Source organism: Chlamydomonas reinhardtii, chromosome 16, assembly GCF_000002595.2.
Source record: "Chlamydomonas reinhardtii strain CC-503 cw92 mt+ chromosome 16, whole genome shotgun sequence".
Taxonomy (NCBI): Eukaryota; Viridiplantae; Chlorophyta; class Chlorophyceae; order Chlamydomonadales; family Chlamydomonadaceae; genus Chlamydomonas; species Chlamydomonas reinhardtii.
The window spans coordinates 4,089,781-4,109,055 of record NC_057019.1 but is presented as its reverse complement, the minus strand read 5'-3'; the positions used below and the strand labels follow the sequence as shown (position 1 = coordinate 4,109,055).

At 63.2% G+C, this 19,275-nt stretch overlaps 4 protein-coding genes across 4 annotated transcripts in view; 3 read left to right on the top strand and 1 right to left on the bottom strand.

Annotated features, from left to right (window-relative positions):
• The window catches only part of CHLRE_16g669452v5 (uncharacterized protein), a 3,026-nt gene extending 1,670 nt beyond the window's left edge, over positions 1-1,356 (top strand). The window contains exon 4 of the mRNA XM_043071131.1: positions 1-1,356. This exon is cut by the window's left edge and continues 362 nt beyond it. The gene's annotated coding sequence lies outside the window, so the exon portion shown is untranslated.
• A 54-nt stretch (positions 1,357-1,410) lies between these two features.
• On the top strand, positions 1,411-5,544 carry CHLRE_16g669450v5 (uncharacterized protein). The gene is made up of 7 exons (XM_043071130.1): positions 1,411-1,515; positions 1,560-1,649; positions 1,812-1,961; positions 2,347-2,403; positions 2,604-2,671; positions 2,974-3,565; positions 3,818-5,544. Exons 1-7 carry the CDS (start codon positions 1,489-1,491, stop codon positions 3,974-3,976), a joined length of 1,143 nt encoding a protein of 380 aa, XP_042915817.1. The 5' UTR covers positions 1,411-1,488; the 3' UTR covers positions 3,977-5,544.
• A 46-nt stretch (positions 5,545-5,590) lies between these two features.
• CHLRE_16g669500v5 (uncharacterized protein) lies at positions 5,591-9,886 on the top strand. The gene is made up of 6 exons (XM_001699120.3): positions 5,591-5,693; positions 5,774-6,089; positions 6,305-6,917; positions 7,566-7,999; positions 8,157-8,544; positions 8,774-9,886. The coding sequence occupies exons 1-6, from the start codon at positions 5,666-5,668 to the stop codon at positions 9,236-9,238; spliced, it is 2,244 nt and encodes a 747-aa protein (XP_001699172.2). The 5' UTR covers positions 5,591-5,665; the 3' UTR covers positions 9,239-9,886.
• A 1,406-nt stretch (positions 9,887-11,292) lies between these two features.
• CHLRE_16g669550v5 (uncharacterized protein) lies at positions 11,293-19,160 on the bottom strand. Its single transcript, XM_001699177.2, has 16 exons — positions 18,748-19,160; positions 18,389-18,645; positions 17,936-18,071; positions 17,595-17,777; positions 17,083-17,238; positions 16,439-16,544; positions 16,047-16,180; positions 15,689-15,817; positions 15,199-15,351; positions 14,844-14,896; positions 14,408-14,573; positions 13,879-14,010; positions 13,410-13,553; positions 13,081-13,191; positions 12,662-12,859; positions 11,293-12,303 (listed from the first exon to the last, which is right to left on the bottom strand). Exons 2-16 carry the CDS (start codon positions 18,466-18,468, stop codon positions 12,019-12,021), a joined length of 2,166 nt encoding a protein of 721 aa, XP_001699229.2. The 5' UTR covers positions 18,469-18,645; positions 18,748-19,160; the 3' UTR covers positions 11,293-12,018.
• Positions 19,161-19,275: the final 115 nt, after the last annotated feature.

The following is a 19,275-nucleotide window of genomic DNA, read 5'->3' as shown; positions in this document are numbered from 1 at the left end:
AGGTGGGTGTGTGTGGGCTTGGGGCTTTGGGGACGTGTGGGCTTGGGGTTGTGGGGGTGTGTGGGCTTGGGGTTGTGGGGCCGTGTGGGCTTGGGGTTGTGGGGGCGTGTGGGCTTGGGGTTGTGGGTGTGTGTGGGCTTGGGGTTGTGGGGGCGGGTGGGCTTGGAGTCGTGGGGGTGTGTGGGCTTGGGGCCTTGGGGACGTGTGGGCTTGGGGTTGTGGGGGTGTGTGGGCTTGGGGTCGTGGGGGCGTGTGGGCTTGGGGTTGTGGGGCCGTGTGGGCTTGGGGTCGTGGGGACGTGTGGGCTTGGGGCCGTGGGGGCGTGTGGGCTTGGCGTCGTGGGGGCGTGTGGACTTGGGGTTGTGGGGCCGTGTGGGCTTGGGGTCGTGGGGGTGTGTGGGCTTGGGGTCATGGGGGTGTGTGGGCTTGGGGTTGTGGGGGTGTGTGGGCTTGGGGTCGTGGGGGCGTGTGGGCTTGGGGTTGTGGGGCCGTGTGGGCTTGGGGTTGTGGGGGCGTGTGGGCTTGGAGCCGTGGGGGCGTGTGGGCTTGGGGTTGTGGGGGTGTGTGGGCTTGGGGCCGTGGGGCGGTGTGGGCTTGGGGTTGTGGGGGCGTGTGGGCTTGGGGTTGTGGGTGTGTGTGGGCTTGGGGTTGTGGGGGCGGGTGGGCTTGGAGTCGTGGGGGTGTGTGGGCTTGGGGCCTTGGGGACGTGTGGGCTTGGGGTTGTGGGGGTGTGTGGGCTTGGGGTTGTGGGGGCGGGTGGGCTTGGGGCCGTGAGGGTGTGTGGGCTTGGGGTCATGGGGGTGTGTGGGCTTGGGGTTGTGGGGGCGTGTGGGGTTGGCGTCATGGTGGTGTGTGGGCTTGGGGCCGTGGGGGTGTGTGGGCTCGGGGCCGTGGGGGTGTGTGGGCTTGGGGTCATGGGGGTGTGTGGGCTTGGGGTCATGGGGGTGTGTGGGCTTGGGGTCGTGGGGCATGAGGCGGATTGGCGGTCGAAGTCGGGCTGCGGCGCTCTTGTGGCCGTTCAGCCACCCGGCTGAGGCGTGAGTCCATGTGTGGCCGCTCATGCGCCATGTATGTGTGCCAGCCATGTGCCATAGCGCGCGAGTTACGTCCTGGACCCATGTCGTGTCGTGTCGTGTGGTGTCGTGTGTCCGCCCTCCGCGGGCCCAGGTAGAGCCAAGCGCGCGCAAGGTGGACTGGGGCCCGGGGCGGAGCTGGGATGGAGCTGGCATGGAGCTGGGATGGAGCCGGGAAGCAGCTGGGATGGAGCCGGGAAGGAGCTGGGATGGAGCCGGGATGGATTGACGAAAGGGGAGCTCAGTGGCCTGAAAGGGTGTTGGTGGTCTGGGTGCAATGGGGTTTGCAGGATACCCACGGTTTACAAGACTTTGTAGGCAGCTGGAACCCTAGGCAGGACAGCTGCGGCCTGCAGGGCTGCGTAGGTGCCGGAAACAAGCGACCTTCCGGGTCCTGTCTTGGGCGGAGAGCGGGATGCTTGGCCGCGTGTGTTTCCTCTCTGTGAGTGTGAGCATGCGTGGGTGCACGGGTCGCCGCATGTGCAGGTTGAGGCCAGTCACAAGGTGGAGGCGCGGGACCGATTGGGCGGCTTCGAGGCAGGCGGCTTCTCGTTCTTCCTGTCCAACATCGTCAAGGTGGGTGCTGGGGTATCGCCCTGCGCCCACACATTACTCAAACGGTTTGCCAAACTATTGCCAACCGTCGGACAAACTTCATGCATGACGTTCACCCTGCCGCCCGCTCTGCGCCATGCTGCACTCACGCATGCATCTACCCGGCTCCTCGCTGCCGTGCAGGTGATCGACGTGAAGCAGACGGAGACGGGTGTGCTGCTGCGCGTGCAGTCGGAGGGGCGGGTGGCGGTGAAGAGCCTGGTGCAGGCCCAGCCATACTTCCGTGCGGTGGTGGTGCCGCTCACCGACAGCGTAGACCTGGACACACTGCAGGTGGGGTGGGGGCCGATGAGGTTGATGGGGCGGGTGGGGTTGATGGCGTTGATGTGGCGTGGGGTGGGGTTTGGGGCTGCGGGATTGCGCGCAAGCGCTTGTGGTCATGCCAGGACAGCCACACCTGCACCTTGCGGGGTGGCGGGGTTGCGCACACATGCCTGTGGGCCTGTCCATGATGCTGCGCACCCAGAGAACACATCCAGTTGGACAATCCTGCGCAACAGCTGTCACTCAAGTAACCCCAAAAGAGTATGCGGCTGCTAACATGTCCCTGGCGCTTCCACCACCACCCCACTCCACTGTACCTGGCTACGCCTTCACTTCTTAAATAATCATGAATGTACCCCACACACACACACACACACACACACGCACACACCAGGCTCCCACATGGAGGGACATATGCGGCAATGTGGAGCGGCTGCGCAGCCTGATGCGGGTGAGAGACAGGCACGGTTAATAGCTGTCATCAAGAAACAAATGTGCGGCGGCGAACGATGATCTGGCAATGCTGGGACACGCGAAGGGCTGAGCAGCTGGGAGGGAGAGGATGGGGCACCGTCCGTGCTGCTTTCGCTGTTTGCCGTACACGTTTGTACGTTTTATGCTCAAATCGCCACTGCCTATCATACTTCGCAGGACGTACAGAACCTGTCTAACAAGTTCAAGGGGCCGGAGACTTCCAACCTGCAGCGAGCCATGCAGTGGTGAGGAGGGCAGACAGGAAACAACAATGAGCTGAACTGAGACTGAAGGGCCGGAACCACCCATGGCAGGAGGCGCTGGGGAGCCTAGGAGAAGTCCCAACCGCTACCACGATCCGTATGACCAGCGCCGCGCCCTCAACACTGAACACGCAACTTGTCCCTACCACACATTTCCCCCCGCTGTGCCTCAAGCGACCCCTCCCCCTCAACTCAGCTGTACCTGCCTACGACTTCACTTCTTAAATAATCATGAATGTAATTCCCCCCAACTCCCACCATCACCCCTCCTCCCCTCGATCCAGGGTGGACAACCCACAGCCGCTGGTGTTTGCCTCCTCCTCACTCATGCTCAACAGCCGCCCCTCCTCGGGCGCCGCGCCCAGCGGCCTGCGCACGCCGCCCACTGGATCCTTCGCATCTGGATCCTACGACGCCGAGGACTTCCAGCCCAGCAAGATCCTTGCAAACCAGATCCAGCCCGACGTGGATTCCATCTTCACGGAATCCATCTCCGGATCCATCTCGGATTCTGAATCCGACGCGCAGTACGCCGCCGCCGCGAGCACTGGCGCCGCCGGCGCCAGTAGCGGCGCCGCCAGCACTGCCAGCGGAACCGGAAGCGGAAGCGGCAACGGCGGGTCTGGTCCATCGCCATCCTCCTCATCGGCGGGGTTACCCGGTGCGGCCGCGGGCAGTCGGGGCGGCAGTGGCAGCGGCGGCGGCGGCCTGGGCTTCAGCACAAGCAGCGGCCTGGCGGCGGCGGCGGTGTTGGGTGACGGCAGCGCGCTAGGTCCCGGCGGCGTGATCCGCACTCGACCCAGCCTGTTGGATCTGGAACGCGCCTGCCGCCTGTCCATGGCCGCGATCCAAATCCTGCCGCGTACGACGGAGGAGGTGAGCAGCCAACCAACCATGCGGCGAGCGTGTTGATACCTGGCCAACCGGCGCTGCACCCCGATTCCTTAGGCCTGCCAGCCTGGACCTCTTCTCATGCTTCTCGCCCACCACAACTCGGCATGTTGTCATACAACCCCTGAAACTGCGCTTAACCAACTTAGCCTGCCAAATGCTGGCGCGCTCAACGCTCTGCCTACCGTAACCACCGTGCGTAACCACCTTTCCCCTTTCCCGATCACGGTGTCGCAGGAGCGGGCGGCGGTGCGTGCGGCTCAGACGGAGGCGCTGGAGACTCAGGACGTGCTGCAGCGCCTGCACCTCGCCAACCGGGTCATGGCGGAGGCGCGCGGACTGCTCAGTGCCAAGTGCGCACTGCTCACGCTGTCCTCAGCCTCCCCCGGCTCCTGAAGTTCTGTCTACAGCTGTGCACGGCTGGTTTTGCGGCTGTGAGCGGCTGGGAGGCCGCTGGCCGGGTGGACGGATCGACAGCGCGTGCATCTCCCGAGCGAAATGCAGCTCCCCAAACTGCCCCAAGTTACGCACGTGTGCTGAGTCTGGGGTATACCTACGCACGCATCATTGAGCTGCACCCATTGCGCCGCGTGCTGCAGGACAGAAGCGCTAGGAACAAAGAAAGCTCTAGGCACGAACCTGTGCAGAACTTCGTGGGACCCCCGATCGACCGACCGACTGGCCTGGGTTTGAGGGGTCATAACTTTGCACCCAGAAACCCAATTTCAGTGTTGCAAGCGGATTCATGATCTCTCGTTGAGCTCTACGGTATTGATTTAAAGCATGGAGTCTGTTTCGGAAGAATCTATTCCCCCTGGGCAGGAGGATTCGATTGGCGGCGGCGGTGGCAGCGGTGGCGGCGGCGGCAGCAGCGGCAGCGGCGGCGGCAGCAGCGGGGGTGCGTGCGCACATCTTGGTAGCGGAGGGGGCGGGAAAGGCCATGTTGAGGAGGAGTGCGCAGCGTCGCCCAAGAAGCGGCGCAAGCGCGCAGGCTGAGGAGCCGGCTGGCGGTGTCTAGGTAGCGGTCCGCGGTGGGGCTGGCAGGGCATGTGTAGCGGCATGACAAGTAGTGCGGCTGTTGACAACTGTGCTGTGTCTGGCTGCGGTTGGCTCTGCTGGGCATCGCGATTGCTAGGCACCTGGTTTGGCTATTTGCCTGAGGAAACCGACCCCGGCTATGTCCGGGCGATGAGCTTGTTCGGCCTCAGACTGTGGAGGGGCTCAGCCCCTTTTCCCGTGACCGGGGAACACTTGTCGACAGAAATGTGCCCAAAAGCCGCTTCTGGGCGCCTAAAAGGACGGGCTTCACTATTACTGCTGTGTAATATATCCCATGCCCATGGAACCAGGAAACGACGACAATTGCTTGTTGATTTGCCGTGTGGCTTCAGCTTTCAGCGGACAAGCAGCGGCTTCCACAATACAACATACACGAAGATAAGAACATACAACATCTTAAGACGAAAAGAGGTTTGAAGGGCTGCCATGTCAGCATGGCATGGCAGTGTGGTTGAGGAACGGGCTAGCAGCGCGTTCCGTCGCAAACAAACTTGGCGTGTGGATGATTGAGGCTAACAACCCACGCGGTGCGCAGGGTGCGCACAGGGAGAGAGCACAGAGAGTATGTCCGCTTTGCCACGCTGATGGGGAGGAGCATGTAGAGGATGAGAGGCATGTGCTGCTTGAGTGCAAGGCGTACGATGATATCAGAAGCACGCTGTGGGAGGTGATTCCCGCGACTATGATGGACGCGATGGCCAGTGGTGACCAGAGGGGTTTAGCGCGTGTCATTCACGCGATAAGGCTGCGACGTAACGACCTTACGGCGCGACCAATTTAGATATATTATTGCATGAACTGTTTTGCTTTTTGAATAATCCTTTTGAGACTAGTTTTGGCGGTCCATGAGCTTCCTGGCTCGTTTGGACCAATCTACGAGCATGAACTTGTAACATCAATCAATCAAACAAACTTGCACCATAATAACTCCTGCGGAATAACTGACGTAATACCACGGGATAACGAGGGGGATAATCGGCCAAGTGACATTGATGTGCTACGCAATACTGTAGATAATCCTCAATAATGCAAGTGCCGGCATCTGGGAGCGTCGGTGAGTGCAAATGCAAAACGGAGCGGGGGAGCGGGGCGCGCTTCGTATTGTGCCGTGTCAGCCCGCATCATTAACCGCAGGGCTGTTGGGTGCGCTCGATGTCGCATTGCCGGCAGCTAGATTTGTGGGAGCGCCCAGCGTCACTAAGCTGGAAAGCGGGTATTTGCTGCCCGGCGAGGTCCTGCGCTGGCACTGGGCTGAAGGACGCTCGGAGCGGGAGGCGCAAGCGCAGGCGCAGCCGGCGACTGCCACACGTCACGGTGGCGCAGGGTCAAGCCGCGGCCAAGGCCTGGGCCAGCAGGGCCACGGCGGCGGCGGCAGCGCTGAGACTCTACTAGGCGCCATCACACAGCATCCGCGAGATGGCGAGTATGTACAAGCGAAGGTGGCGACCCTGTGAGTCTATCTGTGAGACACCTTAATACCCACCCACGTCCCCAGTCACACAAGGCACTCGCGTCACCATGCACGCACGTCGTGGTCGGGCGTTGCGAGGGGGGGCTGAATACTGTATTCCACCTGCCTCAGTTTCGTCGGTATGCGTACCCCACGTGTGCGTACCCTGGTCCATGCTGAGTCACTCCAGCCCGCTTGATGAACACGACCACCAGGCATGAACACTACCACGTGACGGACCATGAGGTACGGCACCTCAGACGTGAGTCAGACGTGAAGTCAGCCGTCAGCGCCCACATCTGCAACCGGGTGCTTGAAAAGCTTGCCGAATGCAGCTGCCATCTGCAAGAAGGTGGCTGGGAGCCGGAGTACCAGAACGAGTACTCTCACAGCAAAGCAGTGGAGCGCCAACTGTGCGGCGAGGCGCCGCACGGCCTCCTGGGTGACGAGCAGCTGGGGGCGGGCGAGGGTGTAGCAGCTGTGCCGGCGGGCAGTTCGGGGGTGCGCTCCCTGGCCCGGGAGGCTCCTCCTGCTGCGGGTACCGGCGCGCGCACACGCAACGCCACCTCAAGCGACAGCGGGCGTCGGACGGACCTCACGCTGGTGTTGGTCAAGCAGCCGCAGCAGCGTGACCAGCAGCAGACGCAAGCCCTGTGCCCGGAGCCGGAAGAGGAGCGGCCAGTGCTGGTGCTGGAGGTGAAGCGGTTGGCTACGCTGATGGCACCCGACGGCACCCCGTTTGACCTCATGGGGCTGTACGACTTGGAGCAGCGCGGAATTACAGCGTCGGGAACAGGCGCGCCCAAGGTGGCGCCAATGTTTGCTCAGGTGGGCGTCTTTTGTAAGCATGGCACACGAGGCAGCAGCAGCAGCAGCAGCAGTAGCCGCAGGCTTTGCGTCCGGGGTGTGCGTTCATTTGGCACATCGTTGGCACAGTAGGCCGACACGGGCCCCGCACGCTTGTTGCGGGGAAGGAGGGCGGGCGGGGCCAAATCTGCATGTGTACAGAAACGCACATGTGGCTACCCATGATGTTGCAACACCGGAACCGGCTTCATACACGCCCGCCCGCGGTGGGACGTATGCAAGCGTTGGCCAGCATGCTAGCGTCTATGTACACGCTATCCTCCCAACCCTGGTTCGCTAATACGGAAACCCAGCCGGAGGAACCCCGCCAACTTTCCAACCAGTCGCTCGATCGCACCCGCGCACCCTTCACGCCTGCTTTCGGTCGTCACCTCTTGCTTGGCACTTGCACATGATGCTCTATCTAAACGAGAGGAGGCGCACTAGGGCGGGCCTTGCATGAATGCAAAGCGTAGAGGTTAGTGCTTTTGCCCCACACGCATGCGACGCCGTAAATGCTGGCGTATGTGTAATATTGTGCTCCGTGTCTGTGATACGGTAAATGACATGTGTGCGCTGCTGGATGACGCAACTACCTGTGCCGTGCGCCCACGCCCGCCCCGCATGCAGCTGTACACGTCCCTGATTGGCTTCGGCCTGTGCCACGGCGCTCTCACGTGCTATGGAGCCACCTGTCTGGTGTACGTGCCGCTCTGGAACCGGGAGCGCATGTACGTGTCGGAGCCGATCCTGGCCACCGCCAGCGGGCCCACCACGCTGCTGCGGGCGCTGTCGTGGCTGCAGCAGCAGGCGCTCCGCTTCGCCATGTCCCAGGAGTACCCCGCTGACCCGCCGCCGCCGCCGCCGCAGCAGCAGCAGCAGCAGCGGGAGCTGTGGCGCAGCAGCCGCCGCCACGTTGGCGGCGGGGCGCCTGGCGGTGGCGGCCAGGCGGCGGGCGGCGGTGGCGGCCAGCCCGGCCAGGGTGATGACGACGGTTACGGCGGGCCCTGCAGCGGGGGAACCACCTCCAGCTCTGGCAACGATACCGATTGCGTCCCATCCAGGTAAGGTACCGCGCTCCTTACCCGTGTTTCTGTTTTGTCGTTGCGGGGTTTTGCACGGTATTGGTGTATGCTGCAATCGTGCTCCTTTGGTTCCAGGGTATTGACTTGAACTTTCGCGTGTATACCGCACTCGTATGCAACCTCGGTGTACATACAGGGCGTCGCTGGAGGCCGCGAGAAGGTGTACGCAGCTGCCGCGGGCTGCGGCGGCCCTTGAGCCTGCAGGAGCCAGTGCAGCTGCCGATGGCGGTGCGGCGGCGGCTACTGCAGGCGGCAGCGGCAGCGGCAGCGGCACCGGCGGCCCAGCTGCCACGGCGGCCCAACCAGAGGTGCTGGCGCAGCTGTGGTTCCGGTCCGTCATGGCCGGGGGCCGTGATGGGACCGTCTACGATGGCGTGCTTGGTGCCGCCGGCGGCGCGGTCGGCGGCACGCCCGTGGTGATCAAGGTCTACTGCTGCTGGGACCCGCAGCAGGCGGCGGCGTACCCGCGGGAAGTCGCCGCCTACCGGGCGCTGTCCCGGCTGCAGGGCAGCTGGATACCCCGGGTGAGCTGCTGTGTGCACGGCATGCATGCATGCTTGCTCAGGTAGCCCAGCAGCTCTACATGGAGCCCGGGTGCGGGTGATAGGCAGCCGCATGCGCGATACATGACCAGCAAACAAATGGACGACACAACAGTGCTTTCTCGCTCATTCGGTGGTGATTTCATTACGGTTTCTGCAACAGCCAACCCCCTCCCCCAACACAAACGGCTGTGCTGTGCCGGTGCTGCAGGTGCTGGCGAGCGGCCGCCTGGCGGGCAACCTGTCCCGCCTGCGCTGCCTGGTGATGGAGCCGGTGGCTGGCGGCCAGCGCCTGTCCGACTACCCGGAGCGGCCCTTCCCCGGTGCTGTGGTGGAAGCAGCGCTGAACGCGCTGCGGCAGGCGCACAGCGTCGCGGGCTTCCTGCACGGCGACATCCGGCTGGAGAACATGCTGCTGGTCACGGCCGCGGCAGGTGACGGCGGCAGCAGCGGCGGGGCTGGGAAGAAGCGGGGCCGGGAAGGAGGAAGTGGCGGGCCGGCCATCGCAGGCGGCGGAGGCACCAGTGGAGGTGCCAGCAGCAGCAGCAGCGGGGTCGCCGGGGCGGGGCAGCGGTGCGTGCTGCTGGACTTTGGCGGCTCGCGGCTGGACGGCACTGCGGCTAAGCAGGCGGCCGAGCTGGCGGAGCTGCGATGGCTGCTGGGCGTGGGGCGTTGAAGGAGTGGGCCGCCTCTGAGGCCTAAAGGGCGCTGTGAACTGCATAGTACGTTCAGCCGGTGCTGCTGTTGGTGTGACATGTATTGCTGGTCGCCGTGCGTGTGTGCATCACCGGCAAAGCAGAAAGGTTTGCTTGCATTCATTCATTGATGCATGGGTTGCGTGGGAGAGTGGTCTGCACGGGCTGGCGTTTGCGCGTTTCGCAGGATTGCATTTGTGTGTTCGTGCCAGACTTTGCAAGGGCGCCATCACTCCAGAGTGTTGAGTAGCATGCAGCTGTGAACCGCAGCAACCTGTGTTGCCGTTTGTGTCCTGAATAAAGCGTTGGAAGGGGTACCAGCTAAAAAGTGACGACGGGTGTCGGCGAACTGGCGCAACCATTGCTGCATGCATACCTTGTCGGGATGGATGGCGCTCCGGGTCCACGCGTCTTCCTTTGCGGCTTTGAGAAAGGAGGTCTGTTGAATGCCGCGCGCGCCGGGCTGATAGGCGGCCAGGTTGAAGGACATATCTGCGCCGGCGTCACATGGGCGAACGTGAACGAAACAGTTGGCGGTAGCAGCGGTACGGGCGTCACCGAACAGAGTGCCGAGGTAGGAGCGGTCTGTGCGAGTGACTGCCAAGTCGTCGTAGAAGACTCGTGACAGAAGCCACCGCTGCATTCACGTGGGCTGCGCCGGAGGGAAACCGCGGCGTAAACTGCATTGAAGAGGATCTGAGCACATTTGCTCAGCCCGCCTCCGGTGCAGCCCACGTGGATGGGGCGGAGGCTTCTGTCACGAGTCTTCTACGACGACTTGGCAGTCACTCGCACAGACCGCTCCTACCTCGGCACTCTGTTCGGTGACGCCCGGTCAAGCAAGGGAGTCGGGATGACGGAGGCGAGACACACAGGCATGGGTGCATGACACATAGGTGCATGGGCAGGACACGGACTAAGCGTAGGAGTCACAATGGCGCTTTGTGACGCAGGATGGATCAGTTCACTCGCTCTGCAACCGGCTGTTCCCAGACTGTGAAGTCACTGTGAAGTTACTCTGCCTGCACTCTGATTCGTTCCCAACATTCAGAGCCCCTGACGCGCAAAGTATCGTGCCTCAGTTCGCCCAGCGTCCCCGAATCTCGCCAACTATCCCTTTCCGGGGCGGGTTGGGGGGGGGGGGGTAGTCCAGGGGGCGGAGCCCCTCCAAACGCTACGAGCCAGACGATGCTGGATGCCGTGAGCGAGAACGTGGTTCGGGGCTTAGGGCACTTCTCGCCAGCGGCGGCCGCCTAAGCCTGGAAGATGCAAGCCTGACCAACCGGGCAAGGCCAGACCGTTGCCCAAAGCATGGTATGGAACCCTTAATGACCGGGGAACGTCAGGATCCTGCCAGAAGACGAAGGGTTACCGCCCGTAACCACATGTTGGGCTGGGTCGTTGGGAGTTCTAGGTGCGACACGCCTCGCCTAACTAGAACGTGCCACAGGTTGCGGACCAGTGCTTGCACGCCGGAGGAAAAACGCACGTGCATGTCCCATGCGTAGGTAATCTTGCGGGCGTGCTATACACGGGTGCAACTGAACGGCCACAAGATGTTCACAACATATTGACAACGTGACTGTGGTCAAGATGTGCCCTGCGAACTTCCCGTGTTTACATGTTAACAGAGCTCGATGAAAGCAGTCGTTTGACACCTGGAAGAAAACAGATGGGATATAAAGGGTGTAGGTACGGTCGGTCGTCGGTCAAGGGGTGTGTGTGATGGGACAGTGTCAAGGCAGGTTGGTAAAGTCCCGTAGGGTGCAGCTGATTCCCAGAACCCAGCAGATGACAAACAGTTTGCAACGGCAGGGCAGGAGTACGCGGCCGGTCGAACGCCGGAGTTACTGTACCGACGAGTTGCTGGCTGGCTGGAAGTTTGCTGATGCGCATTCCTCACGCTCCGGGCGCCCGGCCAGGCGATAGCACCACACAGACACACCGCAACGCCACACTCGGTCAAGGGGTGTGTGGAGGTTTTGCGGGGTGGGGTCTGGAACTATTGCCCTGATGTATGGCATGCTACAAGGTGTCACGGTTCGAATTACATCCACCACGCACTGCATTCCTGCAGGGTCCGAGGTACCACCAGTCCACCACCCATGCCCCCAATTCATGTGACATTCCCACACTGGTGTTCACACGGTGCACTCACCAACGTGAAGGCACGCCTTGTCCCACACCGCCCGCGACGCGTCTGCGCCGAAGCAACATCATCACCAACCCTCGACAGCAAGTCCTCATGCGTGCTGCCTCCGAACGAATGCAAGGTCAACACGCCATCGGCGCCGTAAAAACCTGCTGCAAGTCCTGGCCCCTCTCCCTATCCCCAGCTGAGAAGCAATATCAGTCAAGAACGCGTTCCCAGCGGGTGTAACGATATGATACGGTGTTCATTCGCGCGCGGGTCTAGACCCCTTGGCTTTCTACCACCATGTCTTGAAGCCCCCCCCACGTGACGAGACCGCCCATGCAACATGTCGTCACCTGCGCTGCCCCCACCAGTGCTCCCACCCTGCACTACCACGCTGCGTTACCCAGCATGTGAACGGCTCGCCGCAATCACTCGGCCCAGCCTGCTTATATACACACACACACACACGCACACACACACACATACACACACACATGCGGGTCGTGCTCACGCGCGCCTGCACCTGCAGCAGCCTGTTGCAGCTCCATGGCGCAGCGCACCCGCTGGAAAAGCAGCGGCACCAACGCCGGCACTAGTGCACGTCTCCCCAGGCACACGCTCGCCTCAGTGATGGCCCCCGGACTGCGACTGGCGCGACGCCAGCTGGCTCTCCAGGCTGCTGATGCGCTCCATCAGCCACTGCTCCCGGTCCGACGCCGGCACGCCCGCCGTCAGCGGCGCCGCCGCCGCCTTGGCCGCCGCCGCGGTGCCGTTGCCGCCCTGCTGCTGCGGCTGCCCCGGCCTGAAGCTGTAGGTCACGGGCGCAGCCGCGCTGGTGCTGGGGGCGGAGGTGGAGGTGGAGGGGGCGGCGGGGCGGAAGCCGGTCTTCTCCATCGCCAGCTTCATGGCCTGTGTGTGGGTGGAATGCGGGCGGATGCGAGGGGGGCGGGCACATCAGCAAGGGTGCCGTTTGGCGGCGAGCGTAGAACAGCCACACTGCTGCACATCAGCAGACGCGTGCTCGACTCCGGAGCCCCAAAGATTATGCACCCGGCCCCTACACCCGACCCAAGCACGCACACGCCCCACAGGCCCACACCCCTGCAGCTTAATAGCACAGCCAACCGCATCACCGCACCCGCCCCTCAACCCCCTCTGTTGCATTGGGTTCGGTTTGCTTTGGGCTGGTATTTACAACTTTCCCTAAAACACACACACACACACACACACACACAAAACCAACCAACAAACGCAAGTGCACACGCACCTGGTCCAGGTCGGCGATGAGGTCGCGCGCGTCCTCGATGCCAGTGCTGATGCGCACCAGGTCGTCGGGCAGGCCGCGGGCGGCGCGCACCTCGGCGGGGATGGAGGCGTGCGACATGTAGCAGGGCAGGCTGATGAGGCTGTTGACGTTGCCGAACGATACCGTCACCTTGTACAGCTGAGTGGCCTCCACAATGATCTGAGAATAATGAGCGCAGAGATGAACACTTGCGATGAGTTGTGATCGCTTGTCGTAATGCGGCGTGTTATCTGGCAGACCAGCTGGCCATTCCTCCTGCCGTGTGCTGTCGTGCATTGCCGTATGCTCCCAGTTCCTCTATGCTCGGCTGTCACCCTCCACTGCGCCCGCCGCCACGCCATCCCCACCCGCCCGCCCGCCCGCCCGCCTGGCCCTCTCACCTTGCTGGCCTCCACGCTGCCGGTCTCGAAGCTGAGCAGCGAGCCGCCGCTGGTGGCCTGGCGCATGTGCAGCGCGTGCCCGTCCGAGGAGGGAAGCCCGGGGTAATTGACCTGCGCGGGGGAGGGGGAGGCGTGGAATAGGCGGGGGCGGGTGGGCAGTCGCAGCAGAGCGAGGAGTCAAAACCGCAGGTGTAACCGTTTGCTCCGCGTACGGTGTTGATTGCGCTGACGTAAGAGCTCCAGTACACGCTTGTGCACGCCATTTACACCGGCCTCCCGCACCCCACCACCAGCCCCGCCCCGCCCCGCCCAGCACCCTCCGCTCCTACCTTCTTGACCAGCGGGTGGCGGGCCAGGAACTCGGCCAGCGCCGCCGCGTTGTCTGCGGAACGGTCCATGCGCAGCGCCATGGTCTTGAGGCCGCGCAGGGCCAGCCAGCAGTCGAAAGGAGCCAGGCCCGCGCCCTCGGCGTTCTGTGAAAGGTGGAGCGGGGTGGGGTCACATTCATGATTAGTTAAGGAAGTGGTAGATGGTTGACCATCTTGGGGGTGGGGGACAGGTTGGCACACGTACGGTGGTGACGCCATTTTAGTGCCAGGGCGGCTTCGCCACGCCACATGTAAACCGGCATCCTCTAACAAGTACCGCATTGTCTCATCCGACCACACCAATGCCTTTCTCCATAACCCCATCCATACCCGATCCCGGGCCCCGCCCTCCACTCCCCCCACCGCCCCCCCCCCAGCTGGTTTGGTTTAGTTTGGGCTGGTACTTGCAACCCCGCCCCCTCGCCCTCACCTGCAAGAAGTAGACCCGCTTGGCTAGCTCCTCGCCCTTGACTGTGAGCAGGCCCAGCGTCACGTCGCCGTGCCCGCCCACGAACTTGGTGCCCGAGGTCATGCTGATGTCAGCACCCAGATCCAGGGGTCGCTGCGTGGGTAGGGGGGAGGGGGCGCGGGGCATGGGAGGGGGGAGGGGTAAGTACCAGCCTCAACTAAACCAAAACCAACGAAAACGAGCGGAGGACAGGCAGAGGCGTTAGTTGCCAGCGATAGTACTTTTGGGATGGGGGATTGCGAGGTGAGTAGATGGGCACACGGGCTGAGGGCGGGGACACGGGACACGGGAGTTGGGAGGGGCGGGTGTGCAAGGCAGGAAGGTGCTGGGAGAACGTCCTTGTGTACCGGACGCACCACCTTCAACTGTCCTGATAGCCGGCATCACCCTCGCTCCACTCCCCTTCCGCTAGTCTGGTTCAACTTGGGCTGGAACTTACAAACTCCCGCCCCCCCCGCAACAAAACACGCACGCACACGCCCGTAGCCACCTGGAACACGGGCGCCATGATGGAGTTGTCCACGCACGTGACGGCGCCGGCCGCCCGCGACATGGCTGCGATGGCTGCGATGTCGCAGATCTGCATGCGCGGGTTGGTGGGGCTCTCCACCAGCACCAGCTTGGTGCGGCCGGGCTGGATGGCGGCGCGGACAGCCCTGGGACGGCGGGGGGAATAAGAGGAGGGTTTCACCATTGGTTGTTGGCCAATATTAACATATTATGGGCGGACGGTAACACTGCACTGGTCATACGGCGTGAGCCCCGCAACCCCCCCCCCCCCACCCCACACACCGACGCACACGCACGCACACACACATACACACGTGTCTGGGCGGGCTTCGTTTTGTTGTTGCTTTGACATACACACATACACACACACGCTCTCCTGCGTGCTTCCTTCCCTTGTGCGCTTCCCACACACTCACTCGAGGTCGGTCATGTCCACGTTGGTGACGGACACGCCGGCGTTGGGGACCACCTGCGGTTGCGGGTGCGGGCACAGTCACCGTGTCTGAGCGCGGAGGCCAGGTGGAGCCCGCACTCCAGCCGACTGACGCACAGCACGCTCCGCCACCAGCGCCCCCCACACACCCCCACTCCTGCCGACGGCTCCCTCGCACGCCTCCCCGACCGCGTCCGCCTCCGCACGCACCGGTCCGCGACTCGCCCCCTCAGCTGACTCCGCAGAGTGCTGACTCCTCCGTCTCCTACTCCACAAACCCCCAGCTTCCCCCCAGCCCCAGTCCCAGTCCACGTGCACACGCGCACACACGGGCGCACCTGCATGAGCAGCCTGCTGGTGCCGCCGTAGATGTCCTCGCCCGCCACGATGTGCTCGCCGGTCTTGACCAGCTTGCACACCGCCGCCAGCGCCGCCATACCCGACGTGAAGGCGAAGGCGCGGTCGCCACCCTCCAGCTCCGCAAATTGCTCCTGCGGCGGGGGGGAGGGTACAATCGGTACATTAATGTTCATTTAAGAATTGAAGGCGTAGCGAGGTAGAGGAGCATAGAAGACGCGTTGTTGGGGGGGGGGGGCGGGGTGCCGAGAGGGAGGCGGGGTTGCTTTTGATGCACGTGATGCAATGTGCGTGTTCGCGCAACGTGCATGGTTAACCCCGCTGTGCATGCAAAGCCGTTCGCACTCATGTTCGCACTCGCGCGTTGGATAATGGAGATCCAAAGAGCCCGGCATTGTCATACGCGCTGCTTTGGCCGCAAACCGCCGCGCCCCCGCCGCCCCTGCTGTGCCCTCCGCCCTTCGCCCTCACCTCCAGGCATGTGCGTGTGGGGTTGCCGCTGCGCGTGTAGTCGTACTCGCCAAAGGTGGTGGCGCTGGGCTGCGCGAAGGTGGCGGTCTGCCACAGAGGCGGCATGGAGGCGCCGTACGGGTCGTTCACCTGCAGCAGGGGGCGCGGGGCGGGAGGAAGAATTAATGTGCTGGGGACATTTACGCCCATGACGTTTGCGACGCGTGTTGGCGAGGAAGGCCCGAAGGATATGCGCGTGCTGCAGCACCCTCTCTCTTTGCTCACTCCCCTCCATCCTGCCCGGCTCCTCTCCTTCCCGACTTCACGTCTGCCTTCAAGGCGCCCCATCCCGAGCCTCCGTGCCGCCCAACTGCCGCACCTTGGTCTTGGGGTGCACCAGGCGGGTGGCCACGCTCAGCTTGGCGGGCGAGGCGGGCGGGCTGCCCTGGCTGTCGTACTTGGCGGCCATGGCGCGCAGCTGGGACAGCAGGTTCACCTCCAGCGGCATCACGCCTGCGCACGTGTGTGTGTGTGTGTGTGTGTGTGTGTGTGTGTGTGTGTGTGTGTATGTGTGAGCAGACGTATTTAGGGGAATATGTGTGTATCTGTATATTGTAGGAGGGCTCAGGCGAATGGGATGAAGTTGCAGCCCCCGCAATGTCCCCAGCCCTGCCGGCTCGACATCCCCATCGACTCCCCCCCCCCCAGCCCGTGTTGCCGCTACTGGGACCACTCCATCCAACCGACCACCCTGCCTGGCGCCCCACCCACCCGCCGCGATGCGCGCGTTGGCCTTGCGGTTGCCGCGCTCCCCCGGCATGAGGATCTCCTCCACACCCGGCAGCTTCTCAGCGCCGCGGACCCGGTCCAGCACCACCTGGGTAAAGCGGGAGAGGAGAGGAGAGAAGAGGAGGGTTGTAAATACCAGCCCAAACTAAACCAAAACCAACGAAAACGGGAGTGCAGGCAGAGGCCTTAGTTGCGAGCGATAATACTTATGGGATGTGGAGGGGATGGGAGGGCGCGTACGGTAGTCATGGAGGGGAGGAGAGGACGGGAGGGCGCGTGGTCAGGGCGGAGAGGCGCAGCGCCAGGTCCAGCGGGCGACACAGTAGGTAGAGGTGGTGAGACGGAGGTGGCGAGGCGGGCGTGGCAGGACACCCGTGAAGACGGACTGCTGCCTCTACACCCCTGGACACTTGCGTAGTTTGTAATGCCGCCAGCACCCGACACCAGTCCCAAGAGTCTTTGCCCGTCCCGACACCCAGTCCCAAGGGTCTTCGCCCGCCCCATACGACGTCCTGTCTCCTTCCCTGACCACAGCGCCTCTACCCGTTGTCTTACCCTGAGACTTTGCTGTCTCTAGCTAGCCTTTCTCTGGGAAATGGTGAGCACAACCCCATTCTTGGACGCACCTGCACCCGGCGCTTGATCTCATCGGGCTCCCCAAGCAGGCCGGGGTCGATGGCCACCACCAGGTTGCCCCAGTTCTTCTCCTCCAGCTTGTCGGCCACGGCCGCACCCACCAGCGGCCCCGCCAGCAGCTCCACCATCAGGGCCAGGTTGGAGCCCTGGGGCGTGACGGGGCGTGATGCGGGGTGGCGGTGTAATGATGAAAGGAGGGGCGCGGGAGCAGGGTTGGGGGTCAAGCATAATCAACGCCAGTGCAGGTCGCCCTAACGCAGCCCTTGACTCACAAGCAGGTTTCAATTGCATCGCCTGCCACGCGGACACCTGCGCTTTTGGCACAGCCCCACGCCATGCCTGCTCCAGCCATCCTGCCTTGAGCAGCCTCTCCTCCCCTGCTAACGCTCTCCCCACCATCAGGCGCCCATTCCCTCCAGTGCTCTGCTGGTCTCTGGTTTTCGTTTGGTTGGCGCTGGTACTTACAACCTCCTCCCCAAGGCCCCCTTCCGTATCCCCCCACCTTGTAGGACTTGTCGAACACGCGGATGGCTCCGCCCTGCAGCACCTCGTTGGGGTCGGTGGTGGCCTGCCCCTCCGCGTTCATGGCCACGTCGCCCGGGATGGGCCGGCCCGCCGCCTTGGCCTCCAGCAGCCCAAACCAGGCGTAGGCGGCAGTGGCCATGTCCATGGTCACAGCGCCCTCCTGCAGGCATAGGTGTAGGTGTGTGTGTGTGTGTGTGCGTGTGTGAGAGAGAGAGTGTGTGTGTGAGGCATTACACCGACTGCCATTGGACACTGCTGCCACACGGATGCACACGCCCCTAGAGTGCACTACGTGTGCGCGTGTGTGCTTGTGCACACCTGCGCGGGGATGGAGATGCCGATGGGGTTGGTGCCGAAGATGGGCTGCTTGGCGCCGTGGGGGGCCACGAACTCGGGCGACTGTGCCAGCACGATGCCGATCAGGCCCTGGCGCGAGATGAGGTCCACGTAGTAGCTGCGGAGGGGAGGATGCGGTGTGGGGGTAAGGAGGCGTAGAGGTAAGAGGTGGTGGGGGCGGCATGTTGAGCACGAAAGCAGTTCTGGGGTGGCTACTGTGCCCGGGCTGCATTGCTGTCCATCCACAGCCCCATGCCGTACTGCACCCATGCGGCGCTCATCCCAAGGATGATGGTTGGTTCCTGCTGCCGGCGCACCGCCAGCACGTGCGCTGCTGAAGTGCCGCGCCTAGTCGTAATCAGAATCAACACGAAACCCTAGCCCTGGCCCTAGCCCCAGCCTCCTCTTCCCTTCCCTTTGCTGCCACCAGCTCACCCCAGCGCGCCCGTGCTGCTGGGCGTGTGGTTGGTGCCCACGATGCCGAAGCCCTGGCCCCGGGCGCGCTCAATGGCCATCTGGGTGGCCTTGTGCAGCACCAGCATGCCCGCGCTGTTGTTGCCGTTGATGAGCGCGGACAGCCGCGTCTCCTTCTCAACCACCGGCGGGCGGGCCGCAGGCGACTTGTTCAGGCCCCCCGATGTGATTTTGACAATGCCCTGGTTGTTGTCACGCAGCTGGGCATAGAAGAGGACCTACAGAGCAGGCCAATTGGCACGGCGGCGAAACGAGTGTGCATGTGCATCGCCACGCTTGCCAACAAGACGGTGTAACGCGCCGTAGCTTGCTCAACTCACGTCATTCAGAATCTCAATTTCGTCAGCGGTGTAACTCAGAGTTTTCAGCGCCTTTGTGCACAGCGTGCGCAGCTCCGCGATGGGCACCTCGGCACTTTGCTTCGCGCCCGCCGAAGCCATAGCGACGACGCTAGAAGTACGCTGCTGCTGATACTTAATAGGCGAAACAGGCAGCGTCGAATGGGTCGCAGGCCGAGTGGGGGCCGCAGCTGGGCGAGACTGCACGTTGCGGGGGACAACTGCCGGCCGCGAGCTAGCAGCAGAGGCAACGCTAGGCGCAGCCACCTGGCCGTGCACGCCAAGCGAGTACATATTAGAGCGAGCGGCCGCTGGTCAACGTCAATGGAAAGCCTCGCGGCGCTTCAGTCTCTCTAACTACAAAAATTTCCCTATCCTAACAAGTATAGGTTGATAAGAAGGTATGGAATAGTTTACCGACAGGCTTTATCGCGGGTCCCCATCGCTGCTTCCCCATGCCTAGCTACAGCGGCCCACTTCCACGCCCACTTCCCCCGACCGTCAGAGCCG